The 20705-nt window shown below is 33.8% G+C and overlaps 1 protein-coding gene across 2 annotated transcripts; it reads left to right on the forward strand.

Moving 5' to 3' along the window:
* Positions 1–652: 652 nt before the first annotated feature.
* Positions 653–20462, forward strand: LOC108207126 (SAC3 family protein A). 2 transcript variants are annotated; one of them, XM_064086523.1, is made up of 12 exons: positions 653–1736; positions 7277–7759; positions 9419–9520; positions 9944–10041; positions 12356–12530; positions 14194–14679; positions 14774–14914; positions 15137–15196; positions 15785–15915; positions 19249–19382; positions 19456–19691; positions 19928–20462. In XM_064086523.1, the coding sequence occupies exons 1-12, from the start codon at positions 960–962 to the stop codon at positions 20036–20038; spliced, it is 2934 nt and encodes a 977-aa protein (XP_063942593.1). In that variant the 5' UTR covers positions 653–959; the 3' UTR covers positions 20039–20462. The 2 variants fall into 2 exon arrangements, 1 of the variants encoding a protein (XP_063942593.1); XR_010288608.1 differs by lacking the exon at positions 19928–20462 and having other exon boundaries at positions 816–1736; positions 19235–19382; positions 19456–19597.
* Positions 20463–20705: the final 243 nt, after the last annotated feature.

Raw genomic sequence — 20705 nt, forward strand, 5'->3', positions numbered from 1 at the left:
TTGGATAAAAAAAAATCATAAACACGTGAAATACTGAATTTGTTTTGGATTCAAAAAAGGATTTATAAACATGCAAGTAGATATCAGTTGTCTTATTAAACAAAAGTTAATTTTGTTCTCATCCAACGGTGCTTATTTGTTCAATATACGATCCGATGGATAAAAATAATCTTGTGACGGTGTGATTTATACGATTCCACAATTAAAATTTGTAGGAAATATTTATTTTGAATTAAAAAAAAACCAAAAACACATGAAAGACAGAATTTGTTTTGAATTCAGAAAAGGAATTATAAACATGCAAGTAGATGTTAGTTTCCTTATAGAACAGAATTTAATTTTGTTCTAATCTAACGGTGCTTATTTGTTCAATATACGATCCAACGGATGATAAGCTTTTGGAGCACAGGACCATGCGACCAAATTATCTCCCTTATGCTTATTATATATAAGTATATAATATGTATATGTGTTTTTCACAACCAGTCTCTGATACGGACTTATCATTCATAAATCTAAATTCCCCAGATCGACTCATTTTATATCTAATACTTTTAAGATTAGTTTTGACAAATAAATGGGAATTAACTTTTTACCCAACAAATGAATTTCCCAATTAATGGGCTGACCCGAGTCTTCGGTCCAAAAGCTTAACCAAGCAACCAATGGCGCGTTGTTATTTGTCTTACCAACACCTCTTTGCTCGCAACCCTAATTTCGATCCAACAGAGACAACGTTGATTTCTCGGCGAAATTTGTAAAACCCCCAATCTGTTCTCTCCTGTGAGTCTTTTTATTTTCGTTTCATCTATAATTCATACATATTTATCCATTTCTCTACTTATTTTGTTCGGATCCAAGATCATAAACGACCCTAATTTCATCGATATCGTGCAATTCACACCAATAATCACCGATTTTATAGCAACTTATGATACATACAATCACTTAATTGATCGATGGAGAATGGAATGTACTCCTCCACAACTTATCGCACCGATCAAATTACGGAAGCTGCTTCGAAACCTGTTTCGGATAATTTGAGCGCTGCGATTGCTGCTACGATTCCTTCGATATCGAATACCGAAGCTCCGGTACAAAATTATAGTTATACAGGTTATGGAATTAGTACTGATTCATATGGATATGGAAACACAGGGTATGCAGGTTATTATAGCGGTGCTTATACGCAACCGCAACAACAGCAACAACCACCGCAGAGTAATAATCAAGCATATACGGTGCAACAACAGCAAGTAGGAGGATATCCAACTACAGGTGGTTCTCAACAGAATATTTCCGAATTTACCAATACAGTGCCTTATGCTGGACCTACAAATTATACTACTACTTATTACAATCCTGCTGATTATCAGACACCTGGCGCAGCAGCCGGAGGAGGATACAGTAATCAGAATTGGCAACAAGGGAGCTATGTCAACTATGGGAATAATCAATATGCCAGTTATGCTCCGGAAGCTACGGCGGCTCCACCTCCCACGCAGCAATATCAGCAGGCCTATAGTCAGTGGGCGGATTATTATAGTCAGACAGAAGTTAGTTGTGCTCCTGGAACAGAAAATGTGGCTTCCACAGGGACAGCTAATGCTGTTCATTCCGTTCCTGGTGTGCCAGGTGTTCCTGGCGGATATACTGCTACAAATACTCAGCAGCCTGCACCTTATGCTGCACCGTGGAGACCGGAGTATAGTTCATCTGACGTAACTCCTGTTCAGGTTCGAATTCGCTTATGACAATGGCTATTTAGAATTTTCCTAGCTTTTATGGTTGTATATGTTTTTTGTTAATTGATAGCCATGCAGTCTAATTTAGTACTGTTTTTTTTTATCCTCTTCCTTATATAGCTACAATATAACATACTAATGAATGCATAAATTCATTATATAGCATATAGTATATTATTAAAGTGAACTTTTCCTGAATACTATATAAAGTTGACACAATTGTTGGTACTCAAGTATTGCATGCGACTCTTGAATCATATTAAAGATGACGAAATTTGAAATGATTTCTTTTGGGCAAGGGTTAAAGCAAACAGAGGCAGTTGAGTAAAGCCTAGGCAGGGTATAGACTTCGTCAGAAATTTCAGATAGGTACCTGAGTTAATTGTAACTCCGTATTTGTAGAGTTCTAGTGTTTATTTAGATAATGTGTTGGGTAAGCAATTACTTAAGGTTTGAGATTTCTGTATAATAAATTAACAATGTACTGGAAATAAAAGGGGCCAATTAAGCCATATTTCATCCCATACAAATACTTGAAGAGTTAAACTTACCAGATGGTAAAGAAGACAACCGTAAGAATCACAATATAGATGTACGTATGGATCTGCTTGCTCCTGAAATGTTGCCTGGTGCAATCAGCTGAAATTGTACTATAATTATTTTATTTATATCGAAGAACCTATGCATGAAATTTCGATGGTTACTAGTACTTCATCACATCTGTTGGATAATATTGTACAATATTCTCATTGTAGGTAATTGACATGATCTCATTTAATCGAGAAGGGTATGACATGCAGTTTCTAAATATAACAAAATATCTTGCACCTGTTCAGGTCTTCATACTAGATGCGTAAACTAGATTTCATTATTCTTTTTTCAAGTTGTTAAATAAACTAAGGTTGACTGTTACATTGGAAATTTGAATTTTAATATTGAAGCAGGAAGTTACATATCCTTTTTCATGGCTGTATATTTTGGCCAAAATTTTGGTGATGTCAATTTTTGAAAACTAGAATATTGTAGTTGTACTACAGATAAGGTAACTTGGTAAGTTATGATTTCACCAAGTGGTGTATGTACTTGGTTATAGAGTTTAACTTTTTGAATTCGCATACCATAGTGCCATTGTGCTGAAATCAGTTATGAAGTGTCAGCTTATTTCTAATCCATACAATAATGTGCTGTTTGAAGTCTTGTTTTTTTGTCAACTTTCTTTTGTGCTCTAATGTAATTTCTGGTGGTATATTATATGAATTTTGTATAGAGATTAGGATACAAGCCTAATTTTGATCTTGTATGGATATCTGCTTATGATATCAATTGGGCTTTGGCTTTCTGGGGGTGCATTCGGTTTCTTATTATCGTGTTACTCATATGTATCTATGCTTCTACTTGGGTTCAACCACCCTACTTGTTTATAATCAATATATATTAACAAATAACTGTGTTGATTACGGTCTTTTCATCAATGCAACTGCTACATACGTATTTCCTCCCATAATTTTTCATGAACTTTTTTTAAATTCACCGAGCTGATGTTTTATGCCACATATTCCCATTTTGATAATATCCATCCTCACTGCAAGTGCTAAGGATACTGGCCTTGTTAAGGTCAACAACAAAATTATAGCACACATGGACCCATGTCTCACCGAGACTTCAACAAGTCTCCTTGACCTCTTGTTACCAAGATAAGGGGGTTATTACCTGAACTGCAACTGAATAAGGATGTTATTTGTGTACTTATGTTTTGCTTATTGGTGAAGTGTCGATGAGGATGTTATCGAGGAAATATATATTTGAGCTTTACATCTTGCTAATTTGCTGACTCTTTCCATCCTTTGGTAAATGGATACCCTCATTTTGATGAGATAACTAACACTGTTTGTCTAAAGATCTGCGCAAGACCTTTCAATGCTCGGATGTGTCGCCTCTTTGCAGTTTATACTTTATACTCATCATGCTTGATACAATTGCACATGCATATGTAGTAAAATTTAAGACCATACAGGTTGGAGGTTATAGAAAATTGTTCTTTGACATCATGGCATACATAGCAGTTCCTATGAGGTATAGAAGGCTTATAGTTTGAAGCAGCCTAGACATCTCCTCCACTGCAATTTTACACCAATTTTAAGTACATGTTTAGAGATTTTGTTAGGGTTAGGCCAAATTCTCCAATTTTTTGTTTGTTTTTTGGATGAAAAGGGTAAGTGAACATGTTTCTAATATAGATATGAAATATGCACATTTATTTAATGTATAATAATGATGGAGGACAACGCACAAAAATTAAAAATTAAAAAAACAAAATAAATAAAACAAACAAATGATAGAACATGGGTGACGCAATTGCGCAAGAAGTCCGACCCCAAGTGTTCTCAACCATATAAGGGAGAATTGGAAGGGATAATTGTTACGGATCGCAACCCAAAATAAAGATAAAATTCAGTTCAATTTTTATATCTCAATAATCAAGTCTAAAGCAATATGTGGGGGTTACATGACTTATACAAGGAATATAAATCCTAAAACATAACCTAATGAACTAAGGCCCTAAAACTTGGCTTATTATATATAGCCTACATATTTGACTTCTAGCCCTACTTATAATATTACAAGTAAATACATTATTTTTTTGCTAAATATAATTACACTCTCCAATTGTATTGGCTAAAATTAGAAAAAATATTGATTATTTAAAATTTGTTGAACCTATAAGGGGTTGTACTCTAATGGGCTTGGCTATATTTTAAAACAGTATCTTATTATTACAAGTTGTTACAAATGGATTATATTATTTCAATATGGTATTAGATGATGGAGTTGGCTAAAACTTTAGCCAAGGGAAATGTCCAGCATTAAATTTTTTTTACTAATCCTCTATAATTTTTATATATGGCATACCATATAGACTTTTAGATATGGGTTTTTTTTGTTGAGATGATCTTAGCTAATTAAAATAAAGGAAACCTTATATTTTCAATTCCCATCAAATAATGCAAGTAACAAGCATATATGCAGACTAACAATGAAAACTAAAAATAGGATATTTAGGGAACTAATCCATTATCCGAGTTATCTGAACTATTAATTAGCCTACCAACCACTAGCCAACAATATAGATTTGTATACGGTTTAGGAACAAATCAAAACATAATAAAATTTGAAGTTTATGCCCTTAACATTTTCCTTCTCTTCTTCTTGGGGGATATTTTACCAGTATCATATTTAAGATAGTGCATGCCTTCATGATGTACAATGAATAATCTAATTGAATATGAATGTGAAAGTTCACAGATAATAGACTATAAAATCAAAGACTTGTTAATTAATATCATAGATATGATGTAGGAGATTCTGGGTTAGGACAAAGAAAGAAAGAACACTTGGACATAATTGTAAGTCGAGACGAGTCGATGGACCTTTGGCTAGGTGACTAGTCGTGGAGCAGAAAAAACACCTATAATAATGTTGTTTCTAAAAATAAACAAGGAAGAAATGTACTTGTGGCATGATTATGTAACAACTAATGAGAATTCTGGGCAGTCTGCAGTTGCACAACATGATTAAAAAGTTCCGAATGTCAAAAAACATATAAATCTAGATTCTAGATATTATCATAAAGTTGCGATGTTCTGTCGTTGGAGGCTATGGGTTTTAATTTTAGGATTTTTTTAATAAAAAAAAGTCATTATTGACCGGATTGGCCCAACTAGTTGACTTGTCGACCGACTATTCGACCAGTCGCTCGGAATATTGACATTTAGCTAGTTTTTCAATTAGTCGATGGCTTAGTACTGCTTAGTCTACTAGTCGACCGACCAGAAGACTTTAGAAGCCAATTAATTAAAATAATATTTGTTGGCTTTTAGATTATGAAACAATATGTATTTATCTTCATCTTTTTAAAGTCGATTAGAATTTGGAAAGTAATTTAGGTTTATCGTAACATTAACTTGCAAGTAAATCAGATGCTATATTGAGGATTGAGAATTATATATTGCTGTTGTTGACTTTCTCTGGCACAGAAGTTCCCTGGTATTATTAAACCCAAATCCACTAGCGCATTCCGCCATCAAGTGGTATTCGAGTGAACCCCTGCGATTATGTTCTGCCGAGAACTAATGGTGCCCTCTCCTAACCTTTTTTATTATCTAAATATTCATTTAAACCCAAATCTCAAAATGTAAAAAACTTTATTTCCTAATTGGATCTGAACTACATCCCACATGAGCCCGATTTAAACTCGACGTTCAAATCCGGCGAAATGAGAAGAAAATTAGATGGAAAGAAATTCATGATGCAAATTGTTGATAAAAGGAAAAAAATACACAAAGAGAATCAGAAGAAATCAAACTAAGAACAAAAAAGATTGCAGAGTAATGTACCTGAAGCTTGCGGCGCAGTCACAATCGCTGTTCACAGAAGCTGTTATTTTTTCTCGAAAAACAATGTGTTTTTAAGATACAAGAAGGGTATAATAATAACCCTAACATCTTTCTCTTGTAGTATTACAGTATTGCCCTTGTAGAAAATTTAATAACTTTATATTAGTACCCCAAAGTCTCTGATATCTATAAACAGACATTTGGGCTTTATAGTAAATGTACGACAACCCCAATCTTTCTTGAATACCAAAATTGCCCCTACTTAAAAAATTAATCCCTAAGTTTTTAGCGGACAATGCCTGGGATTTAGCCCAATCTGTGCTTCAACGTGATTCTTTGTTGATAATTTGGTTTACTCTCTGGCGTTGAGTTGTGTTTAGCAGAGGAGAATTGATGTAGGACCGAGAAAGCGGGAGACAATTTGGGAACAAATAAAGGACTTCTGGTTAAGATTTTGAATATCACTAAAGGAAATAATCTCCATTTTTCCTTATAAGTTTATTTTACAGAATCTACTTTAGATTAGTGAAGTAATGCAGGTTTATTATGAATTGGAAATTTAGCTTGTTATTTAGTCAGATTATTGTTTTGAGATTTTTTCTTGCGAGAGTAGTTTGGAGTTCCTTAAAATTATTATGAACCCTAATACCTCATTCCGACCTAAACTCAAGATGCCTCACCAAATGCAATTAAGACATGTCAATTGCATAAAAATTCTATTGTAATCATGGTTCAATTTATTAAAAATTTTAAATAGCATATGAAAGGTATAAAGCAAAGTTATTACTCAGTTAGTCAGCGCTGTAGGATTTAGGTTTTAATATGATCTATACGCGGCTGGTTTTTTTTGTCCTATGTTATCATGTTTTTGTTTGGAAGAAGTTTCCTTGTGCCTGTGATTTTCATTAATATATAGTAGTTGGCAATTGGCATTAGCAGTTATGCGATTACTATTGTGTTTCTTTCAATTAACCAACTTTTTTTTGCTAAATCACTTTACAACTTTTAATGCTGAATTAAGATGTTTTAAGAGTTTTTTTCCCTTAGTTTCTGTTTGTATAAGATGCAGTGGCTCGCGAATCTTCCATTTGACCAGTGGGATCCAATTTTTTATATTTTCTTTTCATCTATTGTCAGCAAGGGGCAGCAATTAGCACTGTACAGGATGGCTACTGGAAACATGGTACTCCAACATTCCAAACTCAGAACGTTGGCCACGTTTCAAATGTAAGAACACCTTTGGATTCAAATCATACTTACACAGGTTATCAGGAACAGCACAAGCCAGTACATCCTCAAGTATCAACTGCACAATATCCAGCTAATCCTCAATTGCCGTATAATTATTATACATCCTTGCAAACAGTTTCACAGACTGTTCCTGTTCCACAAAGTGTTCAGCAAACAGTTTCACAAAATATGCCCTTTGATTCACGGGTAAGCAAAATGCAGATACCTACAAATCCTAGGATTGCTACTAATCTGGTTTTGGGATTGCCTAAAATCGACAAGGACAACTCTGTAAGCAATGCTGCTGCAAAGCCACTATATGTTAGTGTCGCACCACCTAAGCCAAATAATGAAGTGACTTCTCATGTTGGTGCTGACTCAATACTTAAGGTGAGACCCTTCATAAACCTGCCATGTACAGTATGTAAAAATTTGTTGATTAGGGCATCAGTTCACAAAAGAATAGATCTGGTTTGTGGGTAGAGCATATGGCTAGATGGGTTTTGAAGGACATAAATTAACTGTCTTGTGTGTTGCATAATTTCTATATACATTATCTGCCCACCCCCCACCCCCACCCCCCACACACACAGAGGATGGAGGGGGCAGGGGGTCCCTGATTTGTGATTTTACTTATATTAGCTGTTCTTTATGCTTATATCAGGTGGTTGCATTTGCATTTGTTGTGAATATGAATTTTAAGTTGTTTAGTTGTTAATTTGAAAGACCCCAGACCCATAATTAGTTAGTACATCTATATCCTATCTGTAATCCTTAATATTTTCTCTTGACGTTTATATCTAAATGGACATCAGTGATTAAATTTGTAAATTGTATCAAACATTAAGATTGCAAGGGAATGAAGTTTCCTGATTAAGTAAACCCCTAATTTTTGAACCCTAATTTACATGGTGCATATAATTAATAAATTGTGTATTTGAACTTTGGGCCTACTATCCATTTGCTAGGCTACTATCCTACTATTTGCATTTTAATGGATTGATTTACGTTATATTTAATTATTACAATAATTCATTAGATGAAAATAATAAAAGATTAGTTACTTTAATACTCCCCCCTTGTAAAAAGTTTCTGCATCCATATTAGGTCTTGTATTTTCTTACTGTAGTGTCCATGTTGGTTATTATTCTATTTTGTATAGTGCTATAAGCTAGTATACGGTAAAATGCTTTAGCTTACATTGGTGAGCTTGTATGGTATATATCATGCACTGATATCTTAGAAGCGTAGGGAAAAAGGTTACTATACTGATTTTGTTAAGGAGGTAGGACTTGAATAGTTGAAATGGTTGTAAGATTAAAATTGCCGAGTTCTTAAATTGTAAGAAAAAGTGATCATTCTGGGCAAGTACTGTAACTAAATTACTCGAATCACAAAGACTTGCCATATGCTTTGTCTTCACAAACTTTTGGTTCTTCTGATTGCATGCTTTATGCTTTGTCCTTGAGTGCACCAGGGAAGCCATCTGCAACTCCTGTCATTGGCTGACATTTGATTTGAAAATAAAAGATATTATTATAGGGCTACTGCACTAAAATGATTTAGTTAATTTTGAATTAGGTTCCAATCATGGTTGACTAACATACTATGCATTAGGTGCTGTACTTGAGAGTTGAAAGTGAGTTTCTTTGGATCCTTGCCTTTTTCTGTTCTTATGTTCCAGGCTTTTAGCACTCACATTCTAATATCTAATAGGCATTACTCATTAGTTATGAGGTTTGCCACAAGTGAAATAATAAATTTTTTTAGGTGTTACCTCAACCTAATGTTGTTATTAGTTATGAGATATTAGATGTCATGTTATTGCTTTATGATCTTGCTTAGAACGTTTAAAATGGTAATCATTAAGCTTTGCAGACAATACAAATGTTTACTGTAAAATTCTTAGTTTAATTCTTAAATTTATGAAAAGTGCTTGCATCTATAATACCGTATCTTGTAAAATATTTGTCATGTACAACTTAGACACTCAAATTGTTATGTGGGTGATGACTTATACTCTTGAGCTTGCTTTTTGCGTTATTATAGGCTGGCATGTTCCCGAAGTCTCTACGTGGATATGTAGAAAGGGCTTTATCTCGTTGCAAGGATGATAAGCAAATGGCAGCTTGCCAAGAAGTCATGAAGGAGGTATGCTAAAACACTTAGACTTTTAGGTGTCTGTATGGAATATATTTGGCTTTAACTAACTTGATCACATCATGTCTAAGAAAGAACTCTTCATCCTTTTCTGCACCCAAATCCCCTTGCAGTAATTCCTAAAAATAAAAATATATTTTTGGTTTTTGACTCTTCTTACTATTGTGATTTGTGAGATTGGGGTGTGCCTATTGTCCAGTACATCTCTGAAAGCCTTGTCAGTTACCTTTTATCATGGCCTTTGTTGTTGCGATGTAGTCTGGATGGGCTTTAGATATTACTTGCTTTGGATTGCTGTCGTATTGCCTCTTAGTAGACAAAGACATTAACTCTATGAATTAAATATTGCAAGAACTATCACTCAGTAATGTTCTTCTACTGTAACAGTTAGTACTAATAGGATTTTTTTTCCAGGTCATTACTAAGGCAACAGCTGATGGTACACTGTACACTCGAAACTGGGATATGGAGCCTCTTTTCCCGTTGCCCAGTGCAGACGGGGTTACTACTGAGTATGCCAACTTTCATATATGATTGTGTTTGTTTTATGAGGTCATTTATGTAATTCCAGTTGTTTATAAAGCATATATGAACATAACTTAATATATTAAACAAAGAAATTATGACCGTAATTTTATTGAGGAGTAGAAACAAAGAAATTTGTTTGTAATACGAGCTCTGGAGTTCAAACAGTAAAAGTAGGAAGAAATAAACTTAAATATGAAACCCAAAGAAAAAGCAATAGTTTTATCAGAGAATGAAGAGCAGAATAATTAAACCTCTAAACAGCTGACTGTAGGTGAAAGAGCAGTAGATGGCTGAAAAAAACCTCGGAAAGAGCAGCAGATGTAAAAACATAACATTATTATTTTGAAATACAACTTGTTCACGACCCCAACTCCCTCTTTCAAAATTCGTTGACATGTCACACTGGCCACCCTGTCTTCACGCATATCCCCGTACCTCTGGGTGCAAAGTGCCTGGCCTATGTGAATACTCTCGTTTTTCGCATGCCTTAGTGCTTGTTTGGTTGACATCTAGATATGTGGGGAGTAGAAGTTCCTAGGAAGTAGTATTTGATGAAACTGTTTGGTTGACATTAATTGGGGAAGTGTAAGTTCTTTGGAATTTTAAATGCCTACAAAACATAGGAAGTTATTGACCTAGACCCCCCTTGGTAACTTGCACTTCCTGTAGGAAGTTAAAAACCATCTATCAACCAAACACAAATTTTAACTTCCCATTTATTATAATTATTATAATTTCCATAGTAATTTCAAATTACATAGGATTTAACTTCCTATTGGTAACCAAACAAGCACTTAGTTCATTAGTAGTTTATTAAGCTGCGGGGACACTTTTTGATGTACTTCATTCTGTTAATGATGTACAACTTCTTTGGGGTCAAGTTCATTTTGTTGTGTCTGTATAAAATGAAGGCAGCTACGCAGATGTGGTTGACTAAGGTATCTCTTATTTCTATTATGTGATACAGTTAGACCTGCCTACCTATTGGTATCTTTCTATTTCAGTTTTATTGATATTCGTGGATTAAGTATATGGTTGCTTTACTTCTACTTGGTAATGGGGCTCAAGGAATTGCGGTTTTGGCTACAGACATCCATCTATATGCCTAGGACTTGATTAACGATTATATTGGAGTTGGAAAAATACTATGCTATTTTTATAAATACACTGTATTTAGTATTTTGTCACGAGTGAAAATTCTCATGTGATCAACACACACACACACACACACGTGTGTGTGTGTTGATATGTTTTTGATCAAGAGCAGATATATTGTTTGCGGTTAATATAACTTGCCGATCCAGTTGCGGTGAAGTCAAATACTTAAATAATAAAAGGTGTCGGTTATTTGAATGTATTTCAGAGAGTTTCGTTCCATTGAGAAACGTATAGTAATGTGCAGAAGTGCAGTGGGTAAAATGACATACAAACCTATCAGCACAAATACTGTAGTAATAAATTTTAAGTACATTCAAAGAGTTGGCACCTTTCTTGTTGAATAGGCAGAGTGTGACTTCGCCTTTCAGTTGAGTCTGAAAAATGTTGTTTAACGGGTCATCACTCATTATTGTATTCAAGTAAATTAAGTCTATGAGTATGTTATGTTGGTTACATTTGATACTTGTTCAGTTACTTATTATATGTCCTTAATCCAAAATGCGCACTTATTTAGATTATAATGAAGTCAAGAAAAAGTTATCTCTTCCCTTCCCCTAAATAAAAATAAAGTATATTTGACCCTTGTAATAAACATGGAGAGAGTTACTATTCAGATAAATCGAACATATCACTAGAAGAGGTTAGATTGGAAACTGAATGTACATTAGTAATCAATGATGTTGGAAAAAAGTACACTCTGTCCGACGTATAATAGAATAGAATTTTGTTGGTCAAAGTGGACATATAGCGGCCCTTTGGCGTAACTTAAAAGAAGTACTTATCGCCTTTAAATGAGAAGTTGATTATAAGTGAGAAGTAACATTTGTTTTATGTGCTTGGATAATTTTTTTGGTGTTTACAACTTATTGGTTATAAAAATTATTAATATAAAAATAAATAATTATAAGTTATCTTTTAAAGTCGTCCTGTACATATTTGTAAAATCAAATATCAACTTCTCAGATTCTGACTTATAAGTCGGAAATTGACCTATAAGTTCATTACACAAACGGTATGAATAAGCTGCTTTTGACTTATAAGCCCAGCCAACACCCCTATAATAAGATTTTTTTTTTTTTTTTTCTGACGATTGAACAAGATAATGTTGAAGACATCTGACATACTTTATCTGTTTTATAGAGCTTTACAATCTTCAGCCCTGATTTCTTCATTGACAAACAACCGACGGAGTCCAAGCAGGCGATCTAAAAGCAGGTGGGAGCCTTTATCAGTGGATAAGTTGGTTGATAAACAGTCCCCTCATACTCCTGATACAAAATATAGTGGTTGGTTTAATCCCAGTGAAGGGGGAAAGGTAACTTTTTTCTTCTGGTTGTCCTCTTTTTTTGTTTATATTGTGGATGTTCGACAAAATCGAGATGATTAATGATGTTTCTTATTTATATAAGCGAGTGCATTGGCGTGGACACTTTTTCCAGGACTCGATAGCACTCTTTGGAGCCCCATTCACTCTTATATAAATCTGATTTTAGTCATGATCCTGATATCATTATATCTCACATCTAAATATCTGAGCATTTCCTCTATCATTTTTTATATACAATTCAAGCAGTATGGAGTAATCACAAGAATCAAATATTATTCGTAATTTTTTATCAGGCTTTAATTTTATTCTATTTATAGTTTCTCTGAATTTAACCTATATTCTTTGTTTTACTTATCTTTTATAAGGAAAAAGTCCATTGATCAGTTTCATGGTTTTTGTCTTAAGATTTTTCTTGTTTTCTTTCATAAGTACTAGTCAAAATTAAACCTAAAATCAGTATCACCTCTTAGCTATTTATTTGTATAAAAATGCACTGTTAAGTAGCAGCACACAATGTTGTTTGCTATATACATATATATATATATATATATATATATATATATATATATATATATTTAATCCTACTATTTAGTGTAATTTACATAATTTTGGCAGAGTGTGTGTATATAAAATACTTTATTTTGCTGCGTAATGTGATGTATTCTTAAGTTGTTGGACGTGTCTAACAAAATAATAATGTTTAGTAATACATTGTCTTCTTTAGATAATACTCTGTTTTTTCAAAACATACATCATTATCCGCAAAATACAATGTTTGGTTTTTAAAATTACATAATTCGCTTCAAGGATGCTCTTCTTCTAAAAAACACTTCAAAATAAAAAAAATCTATAAATATAATATTAGGTAATTTTGTTTTGGGATAATTGTTCATTTAAGAATAGTTTTTAAAACTGTACTATGTAAACATGTTTTAATAATTCAAATACAGTGTTTATCTGCACAGTTTAATCTATATTATGAAATATGTTCTTTATGGAATATATATTTGTTTGCAGAACTCATTTTTTTTTTTTTTTTTTTTTTTATTTCATTGTTATAGAAACATTATAAATGAACACTAGTGTAAGACATTATTGTGAAATTTACAGAGATCTGTGCTGTCGACGAACATTGTATAGTCGTAAGGTTTTAAATGAAAGTAGTTTGAAGTAGATTGTGATCCTCTCAATCTTCTTATGTGTAATGCTTATCATGACAGAGACAGGGTTATGTCTATGCTTGTATTCTGAGGCGTACACCTAGTATTGTATTGTGTATATATGTGTGCATGTTTGTGTACACAGCACACAAGTCTACTTGTATACCTATATCTACTTGTATTCATCTCTGACATAAAACTGTCGTTTGTCAAGGATAGTGAGAGCACCCCTTATAAACCAAATTTTCGTTAAATATTATTTGTTATATTTGGATTTGGCTATAAAAAATTAACTTTTTATATGCGTTGCATGTGGTGCTGTGCTAGTTATTACTTTTCCCTGCTTTGCTTGTTGTCCATGCTCTTATCTGTTTGATTACATCCTTATTAAACAATATCATATAATCATTTTCAAGTAATATGAGAACTGAGTTCGATTACTATATTACCATAAGTTCAAATTAAAATTTATTCAAGTGCAATGTTTACAGTTTTCTGCTGGGAAGGTAGTCAAAGAAAATAACTGGGGGCATTTAAAGTTTACCTCATCAGATCAGAAAGTGACAAATAAACTTACCCAGAGGCCTGCTAAGAGGCAGTGCCTTGGTGATGGTCCAAGTGGAGCTGATAATGGTGGTGCATCCAGTGATAGTGATGAGCAAAGTTTGACTGCTTATTATGCAGGTGCTGTAGCACTTGCAGATACACCAGAAGAGAAGCAGAGAAGGGAGAGTCGTTCAAAACGTTTTGAAAAAGCACGTGGGAATCGGTCTGCAAATAATTATTCTAGAGTCAAAACTGTTGGAGCTGGATTGTATACTAAAAGAACTCATGCATTGGTGCTTAAAAAAGATTTCGAAGAAGGCAACAGCAGAGCTGTTGAAGATATTGACTGGGATTCTCTTACTGTCAAGGGTACCTGCCAGGAAGTTGAAAAGCGTTATCTTCGCCTTACTTCTGCACCTGATCCTGCCACTGTAATCTTATTCACACCCTCCTTGTATTGAACATGTGAAATAATGTTCGTTTTTAAATAAAGTTTAATTGAATAAAAACACTTTTTCCTATCAGGTGAGGCCTGAAGAGGTGTTAGAAAAAGCTCTTGTCATGGTTCAGGGTTCCCAGAAGAACTACCTTTACAAATGTGATCAGTTAAAATCTATCCGTCAAGATCTGACCGTACAGCGGATACGGAATGAACTCACAGTTAAGGTACTATTCTTGAAGTGCTCAATATAGTGTCTTTAAGGATGAACTGTATGTCATGAACAATCTGAAATGGTTTTGTTTTTTTCTTTAATCCTATAACAACTTATTCTGTAAAGCTGATTGTACTTTGCTTCCATTTTTTTTTTGTTTCATGGTAAGCCAAACTCCAGAACTAGTGGTTTCTAAGATTAGAAGTAATTCTTTGTTTCTGTTATCTTGTTTCAGGTCTATGAAACTCATGCTCGATTAGCAATTGAAGTTGGTGATTTATCAGAGTATAATCAGGTTCGATTGTAATATGTTCAATGATTAGGCATTTCATCTTTCAAATTGTTGTTACCTTGATGTTGTATGATTGGTTACTGATTTACAGGCTTCTATAGTCGATCAAATTACTTTTCTTGGCTAAAACAATTGCTAATCTCAAAACATAAGCATCAGCGCCCTTATATATATATTTGTGGCCTGAATTTCACTTTTTATAGTTCATAGATTACTTGAACTATAGGATTATAAATCCTGTTAATCCCCAATCTCATGCAGTATCAAGCATGTTTGTGTTTTTCCAATCTCTGTGTGTTTTCTTCCATGTATTTGCCTTGAATTTATCCTCAGTTTTAGGCAATCAGCTGGAGTAGAATAATGGTACAAATCTGTACTTAAAATTGAAATATTGATTTTGAATCTTTGATAGAAATTTTGAAATCTTGCCTTGGATATTCAAATCAAATTATGGATTCTTTCGCTTGCAAGAAATACTATGTCGCAGAAAGTATCAGCAATTCACTGTATCAACTTGTCCTGTGGATGTGTACATTTTGTTCTTCAAATCATCTATTTGATATAGTGGTTCACCATTTATCTCTTTTGCAGTGTCAATCTCAATTGCAAGTACTTTATGCAGAAGGAAACAAGGGATGTGATATGGAATTTTCGGCTTACAATCTTCTTTGTGTTATTCTGCACTCAAATAATAACAGGGATCTCTTGTCAGCCATGTCAAGGTTAGTAAGATGCACCAAAGAACAAATTACATGATTACTACTTAACATATCAGATATGTTGTTAAAACGTATACAAATAGGCTCTAAAGGTCCATCTATGGTTGAATGACTTGATTTATTTTAAGTAAATTGTTCTCTACAAAGTTCTTGAACAAATTGGTGCTGCCGTGCTGGTGATAATATTGACTAGAAAAAAGCTTCTTTACTGAGAATTTTTATATTTTAGTACTTGTTAAATGATTAGTTGCTATAATTAGGAGGCACCCATATACTTTTTCATTTCTTTGCTAATTGGAGAAATGTTTTAATTAGTTAATAGTGAAGAAGTGCAGAAGATGTGCTCTCCTTAGCATTTGTGAGCTGAGAGAAACTGGGCATAAATTTATATTGGTGGTGAGAATAGTTAGCTACACAAATAATTAGGATACAATGGATCGCGCTCAAGAGAGAACCAAGTCTTAAAAAAGAACCATAGAACCAATTCTCAACCTTTAGATTCATTTAGATTTAATGGCTCAAGATTAACATAGCGAATCTTTAAAAATATTATGACAATCAGTATAAAATATGTATAATCAATTATAAGGATAGTGGTGTAATTTTACATATATTGCCATTTATTGAAAATCAATCAAGATCAATCATAAACGACAGTTACAACTTAGTTGTATGTATTACTTTGATCAGATTATTTTTCATATTAAATGAACTCCACTAATCTTGTCAGCTCTACTATTCTTACTCATTTTCTCTTCAAAATTTTATAATCTCATTGTACTTTGTTTTTACCTTTACTTGATTCCTTTTTAAAAGTGAATATATAGAAAGGTTCCGTTGTAGGATCCTAAATTTTCATGATCTAGCATGTTTGTACCACTTTTCTAAAGTGAATATACACAAAGGTTCTGCTACAGAACCCTTTTTTAAAATGAATATACACAAAGGTTCTGCTACAAAACCCTTGTCAATACTTGAAGATTTAAAGGGTTCCTAGGCTAAGGGTTCTAAGAGGAACATGATCCCTTGTACCACGATTAAGTAATGAGGAATAAAATAAAAATCTCAAACATAATCAACCCACTATATATATGATTCACAGGATCGAAGATACAAAAATTATAGAGGTAGCTAATAGAAACTTGTAAGTTTCGCATTGGAAATTTAGCTTTTGTGATGATATTTCAATCAAATGATCTGTAATGTACCACTTTTTTCCCAATGAACACAATACTCAATCCATCATAACTATGCTCAGTCATTTCGAACAACCAAATTGTAAACTTGTTGGATTTGACTTTTTATAGACAAAGGTTCAGCAGATGAACTTTAATGTTTGTACCACTTTTTTTCAATTCCACACAAATACTCATCCCACCATAAGTATGCTCAGTCATTTCAAACAACCAAATTATAATCTTGTTGGATTTGACTTCCTATATACAGAGGTTTAGCGAATGAACCTTTATGTGCCGCTTCAGAATTTTAGAATTGTAATAACACTTTAAATCGAACGCCCTCCACATTACAACATTCTTTTTCACATCAACAACAAAACTTGTTGGATTTGACTTCCAATGGACAGAGGTTCAGACTATGAACTTTTACTGTTTGTGCCACTTTTTTCCCATTTCACACAAATACTCCTTCCACCATAACTATGCTCAGTCATTTCAATCAACCAAATTGTAATCTTGTTGGATTTGACTTCCCATATACAGAGGTTCTGCATATGAACCTTTATGTGCCGCTTCAAATTTCAGAATTGTAATAAAACTTCAAATCGAATGCCCTCTACATTACAACATTCTTTTTCCTATCAACACCAAAACTTGTTGAGTTTGACTACACATAGACGATATTCAGCATATAAACTTTAATGTTTGTACCATTTTTTTCCCATTTCACACAAATACTCCTTCCACTATAACTATGCTCGGTCATTTCAAACAACCAAATTGTAATCTTGTTGGATTTGACTTCTTATATACAGAGGTTCAGCATACGAACCTTTATGTAGCGGTTTAGTTAAGGTGGAATTTTATGTGCCGCTTTATGTGCCACTTCAGTTATGGTGGAATTTTAGATCTGTAATAACACTTCAATTCAAACACCCTCTACTGTACAACATTCTTTTTTATATTAACACCAATACTCATTCCATCATTATTGTTTTTAATCACCTCCGACAACACACTTGTAAACATGGTGGATACGACTTCCTCTAGATAGAGGTTCAGCATGTGAACCTCAATGACGAGTGTATGTATATATATGTATATATCTGTTCTCACCTTCTGCAGAGAAGCTTGATTCGAGTATGCTGAAGATTTGATGATTCGATGCTGCTGATGTAATAGCGTTGGTAATATGGGAAAGTTGTCAATTAAATCAAAATTGGGCGCTGATTTTTATCCTAAATATTTTGGGTCTATACTGCCCTTGGCTATGTACCAAATATACTATATATTTTTTTTATTTAAAATAATTGTGGTTCTATGGTTCTATGGTTAGTGGTTCTCTCTAGAACATGACCCTACAAATGTATATAAAAAGAAGAAGAAAGAGTTCCTTGTAAAATGACTGTAGAATGCAACCACAATTGGAATTAGGTACATGGAAGGGGTTTGTAACAATTCAACAAAAAGATTACTCAAGAGTTCCGTAACAAATGGAAACAAAGGATTACTGAACGAGGAGCTTTCTAGCACACACATAATTGATACCATACCTCCTAATAAACACATGACAGAGGTGTACATAAAAGAAAAAGGAGATGTCTGTTTGCATGACTTGGCATCCGCTCTCTCTCTAAAGCTTTTCGATATGGTGTTGTTGGTTCTGTGGTCAAATCTTATACATTGGTGATATATCAGTTGGAAATGGTAGACATATAGTGAAGACATTTTACCAAAGTACAACTATGTACTCCCTCTGTTTCTAAAAACCTTTCCCATTTGAGATGTCGGCACTGTTCATAACATGAGACAAATTACTAATTTACGTCTAATCTATAAGACTAAATATAGTCATGAGTGATCTTTGATTCGTTTTTATGAGTACTTTAATACGGTGAAGTTTTTATATTTAATACTAATACAAAATTAAAGATATTAATGATCAAAAGTGTGTGTTGGCAAGCGTGATAAACACAAATAGGAAAAGTATTTAGGGACGGAGGGAGTACTGTTTTTGGTCCCATATCATCACAATAACATTTCTATATCGTTCTTGATGCAGTCACGCATTTATTGACTCCCTGATCTGTTTTACATTTTTGTCACATAAGTTTCATTTATCAAGTTTAATTTGAACTTCATAGTGTGGCATTTTCAGATTGTCAGTTGATGCAAGGAAAGATGTCGCTGTTAAACATGCTCTTGCGGTGCGTGCAGCTGTAACATCTGGAAATTATGTATTGTTCTTTAGGCTGTACAAGGAGGCTCCTAATTTGAGCACTTGTCTCATGGGTTAGTCTCTGATAGTGAATGTAGTCTTTTTTATGATATGTCATTTTGTTTATCTGTAATTTTCTCTTCACAGATCTGTATGTAGAAAAGATGCGTTATGCGGCAATGAAATGTATGTCTCGTTCATATCGCCCTACGCTTCCTGTCGCATACATTGCTCAGGTTCTAGGCTTCAGTAGTGTCTTGCCCACGGCTGAGCAAAATGATGAGAAGGATGTTGATGCAATAGAGGAGTGTGTGGAATGGTTGAAGGCTCATGGTGCATGTCTTATTACAGATAATCCTGACGAGGTGCTACTTGACGCAAAGGTATGTTGCAACTTAGACGTCATCTTGAAATGCCCAAAGAGTAACTTGAAATGCCCTTTAGTTAATCCTTATGTAGTTGAGTTGCTACATGTATTAAATTCTGTGTTTTCTCTTCACAGGCAGCATACAGACTTCACTTCAAACTTGTCTATTCTTTATTGATATGTTCTGGAGAGGACATAACTTTACATTTAGACACTAAACCCATAAATGTTTCTGTATGTCCTTGTGTGCAGGCTTCAGTATCTAGTCTCTTCATGCCAGAACCAGAAGATGCTGTTGCTCATGGAGATGCAACTCTTGCCGTTAATGATTTTTTGACTCGGGTTCCTTCATTACCAAATTGATTATTACTTATTAAGAAATCTAGGAGAGGGTCGAGCTGGTAGCACATGAAATGGAATCAGGCCAGAGTCGTGAAATGGAATCAGCCACTAATGTAAGGATGAAAGATTCTTTAAATGATATTCAGATAGAAGACAGGTTTGCATCCAAATGTTTTCAATAGTACAGGGAGAAGGGGTCCCTGAAATTTAATATTGTTTTGATCATCCATTGTTTTGAAAGGCAGTGGAAAGTCTAATGGGAGGGGATTACGCAAAGGAGATGTAACTTTATATTGTTGATCTGTTGTTCCATCATATTTCATAGGTGCTGGTTTTTAGTCTTTAGTAGAGTGCTTAAGATTTAAGTTGGCAGTCAGAATTTTGTTTTATATTTAAAGTTAATATTGGACGAATGGAGATAATATTATATAGTTATACATGGTAATTAAGCGTGTGAAAGTTACATTTTTATCGTTCTAGTACGCCATAATCCCAGACGCATATTCAGGTTTGTTTTGCACTTTTTAATTAGTTTTTTTTAACAAATATTTAATGTTTCAACATAATTACACAGCATCCATCGGAAGTGAGGCCATAATTTGTTGCTGGTGTCCCTCTCGATTGAATTAGATTGAAACGTGCATTCAAGTCCTAGTACTTCCTGTAAAATATTCGCCAGTTTTGGTTT

This window comes from Daucus carota, chromosome 2 (assembly GCF_001625215.2).
Source record: "Daucus carota subsp. sativus chromosome 2, DH1 v3.0, whole genome shotgun sequence".
Lineage (NCBI taxonomy): Eukaryota > Viridiplantae > Streptophyta > Magnoliopsida > Apiales > Apiaceae > Daucus > Daucus carota.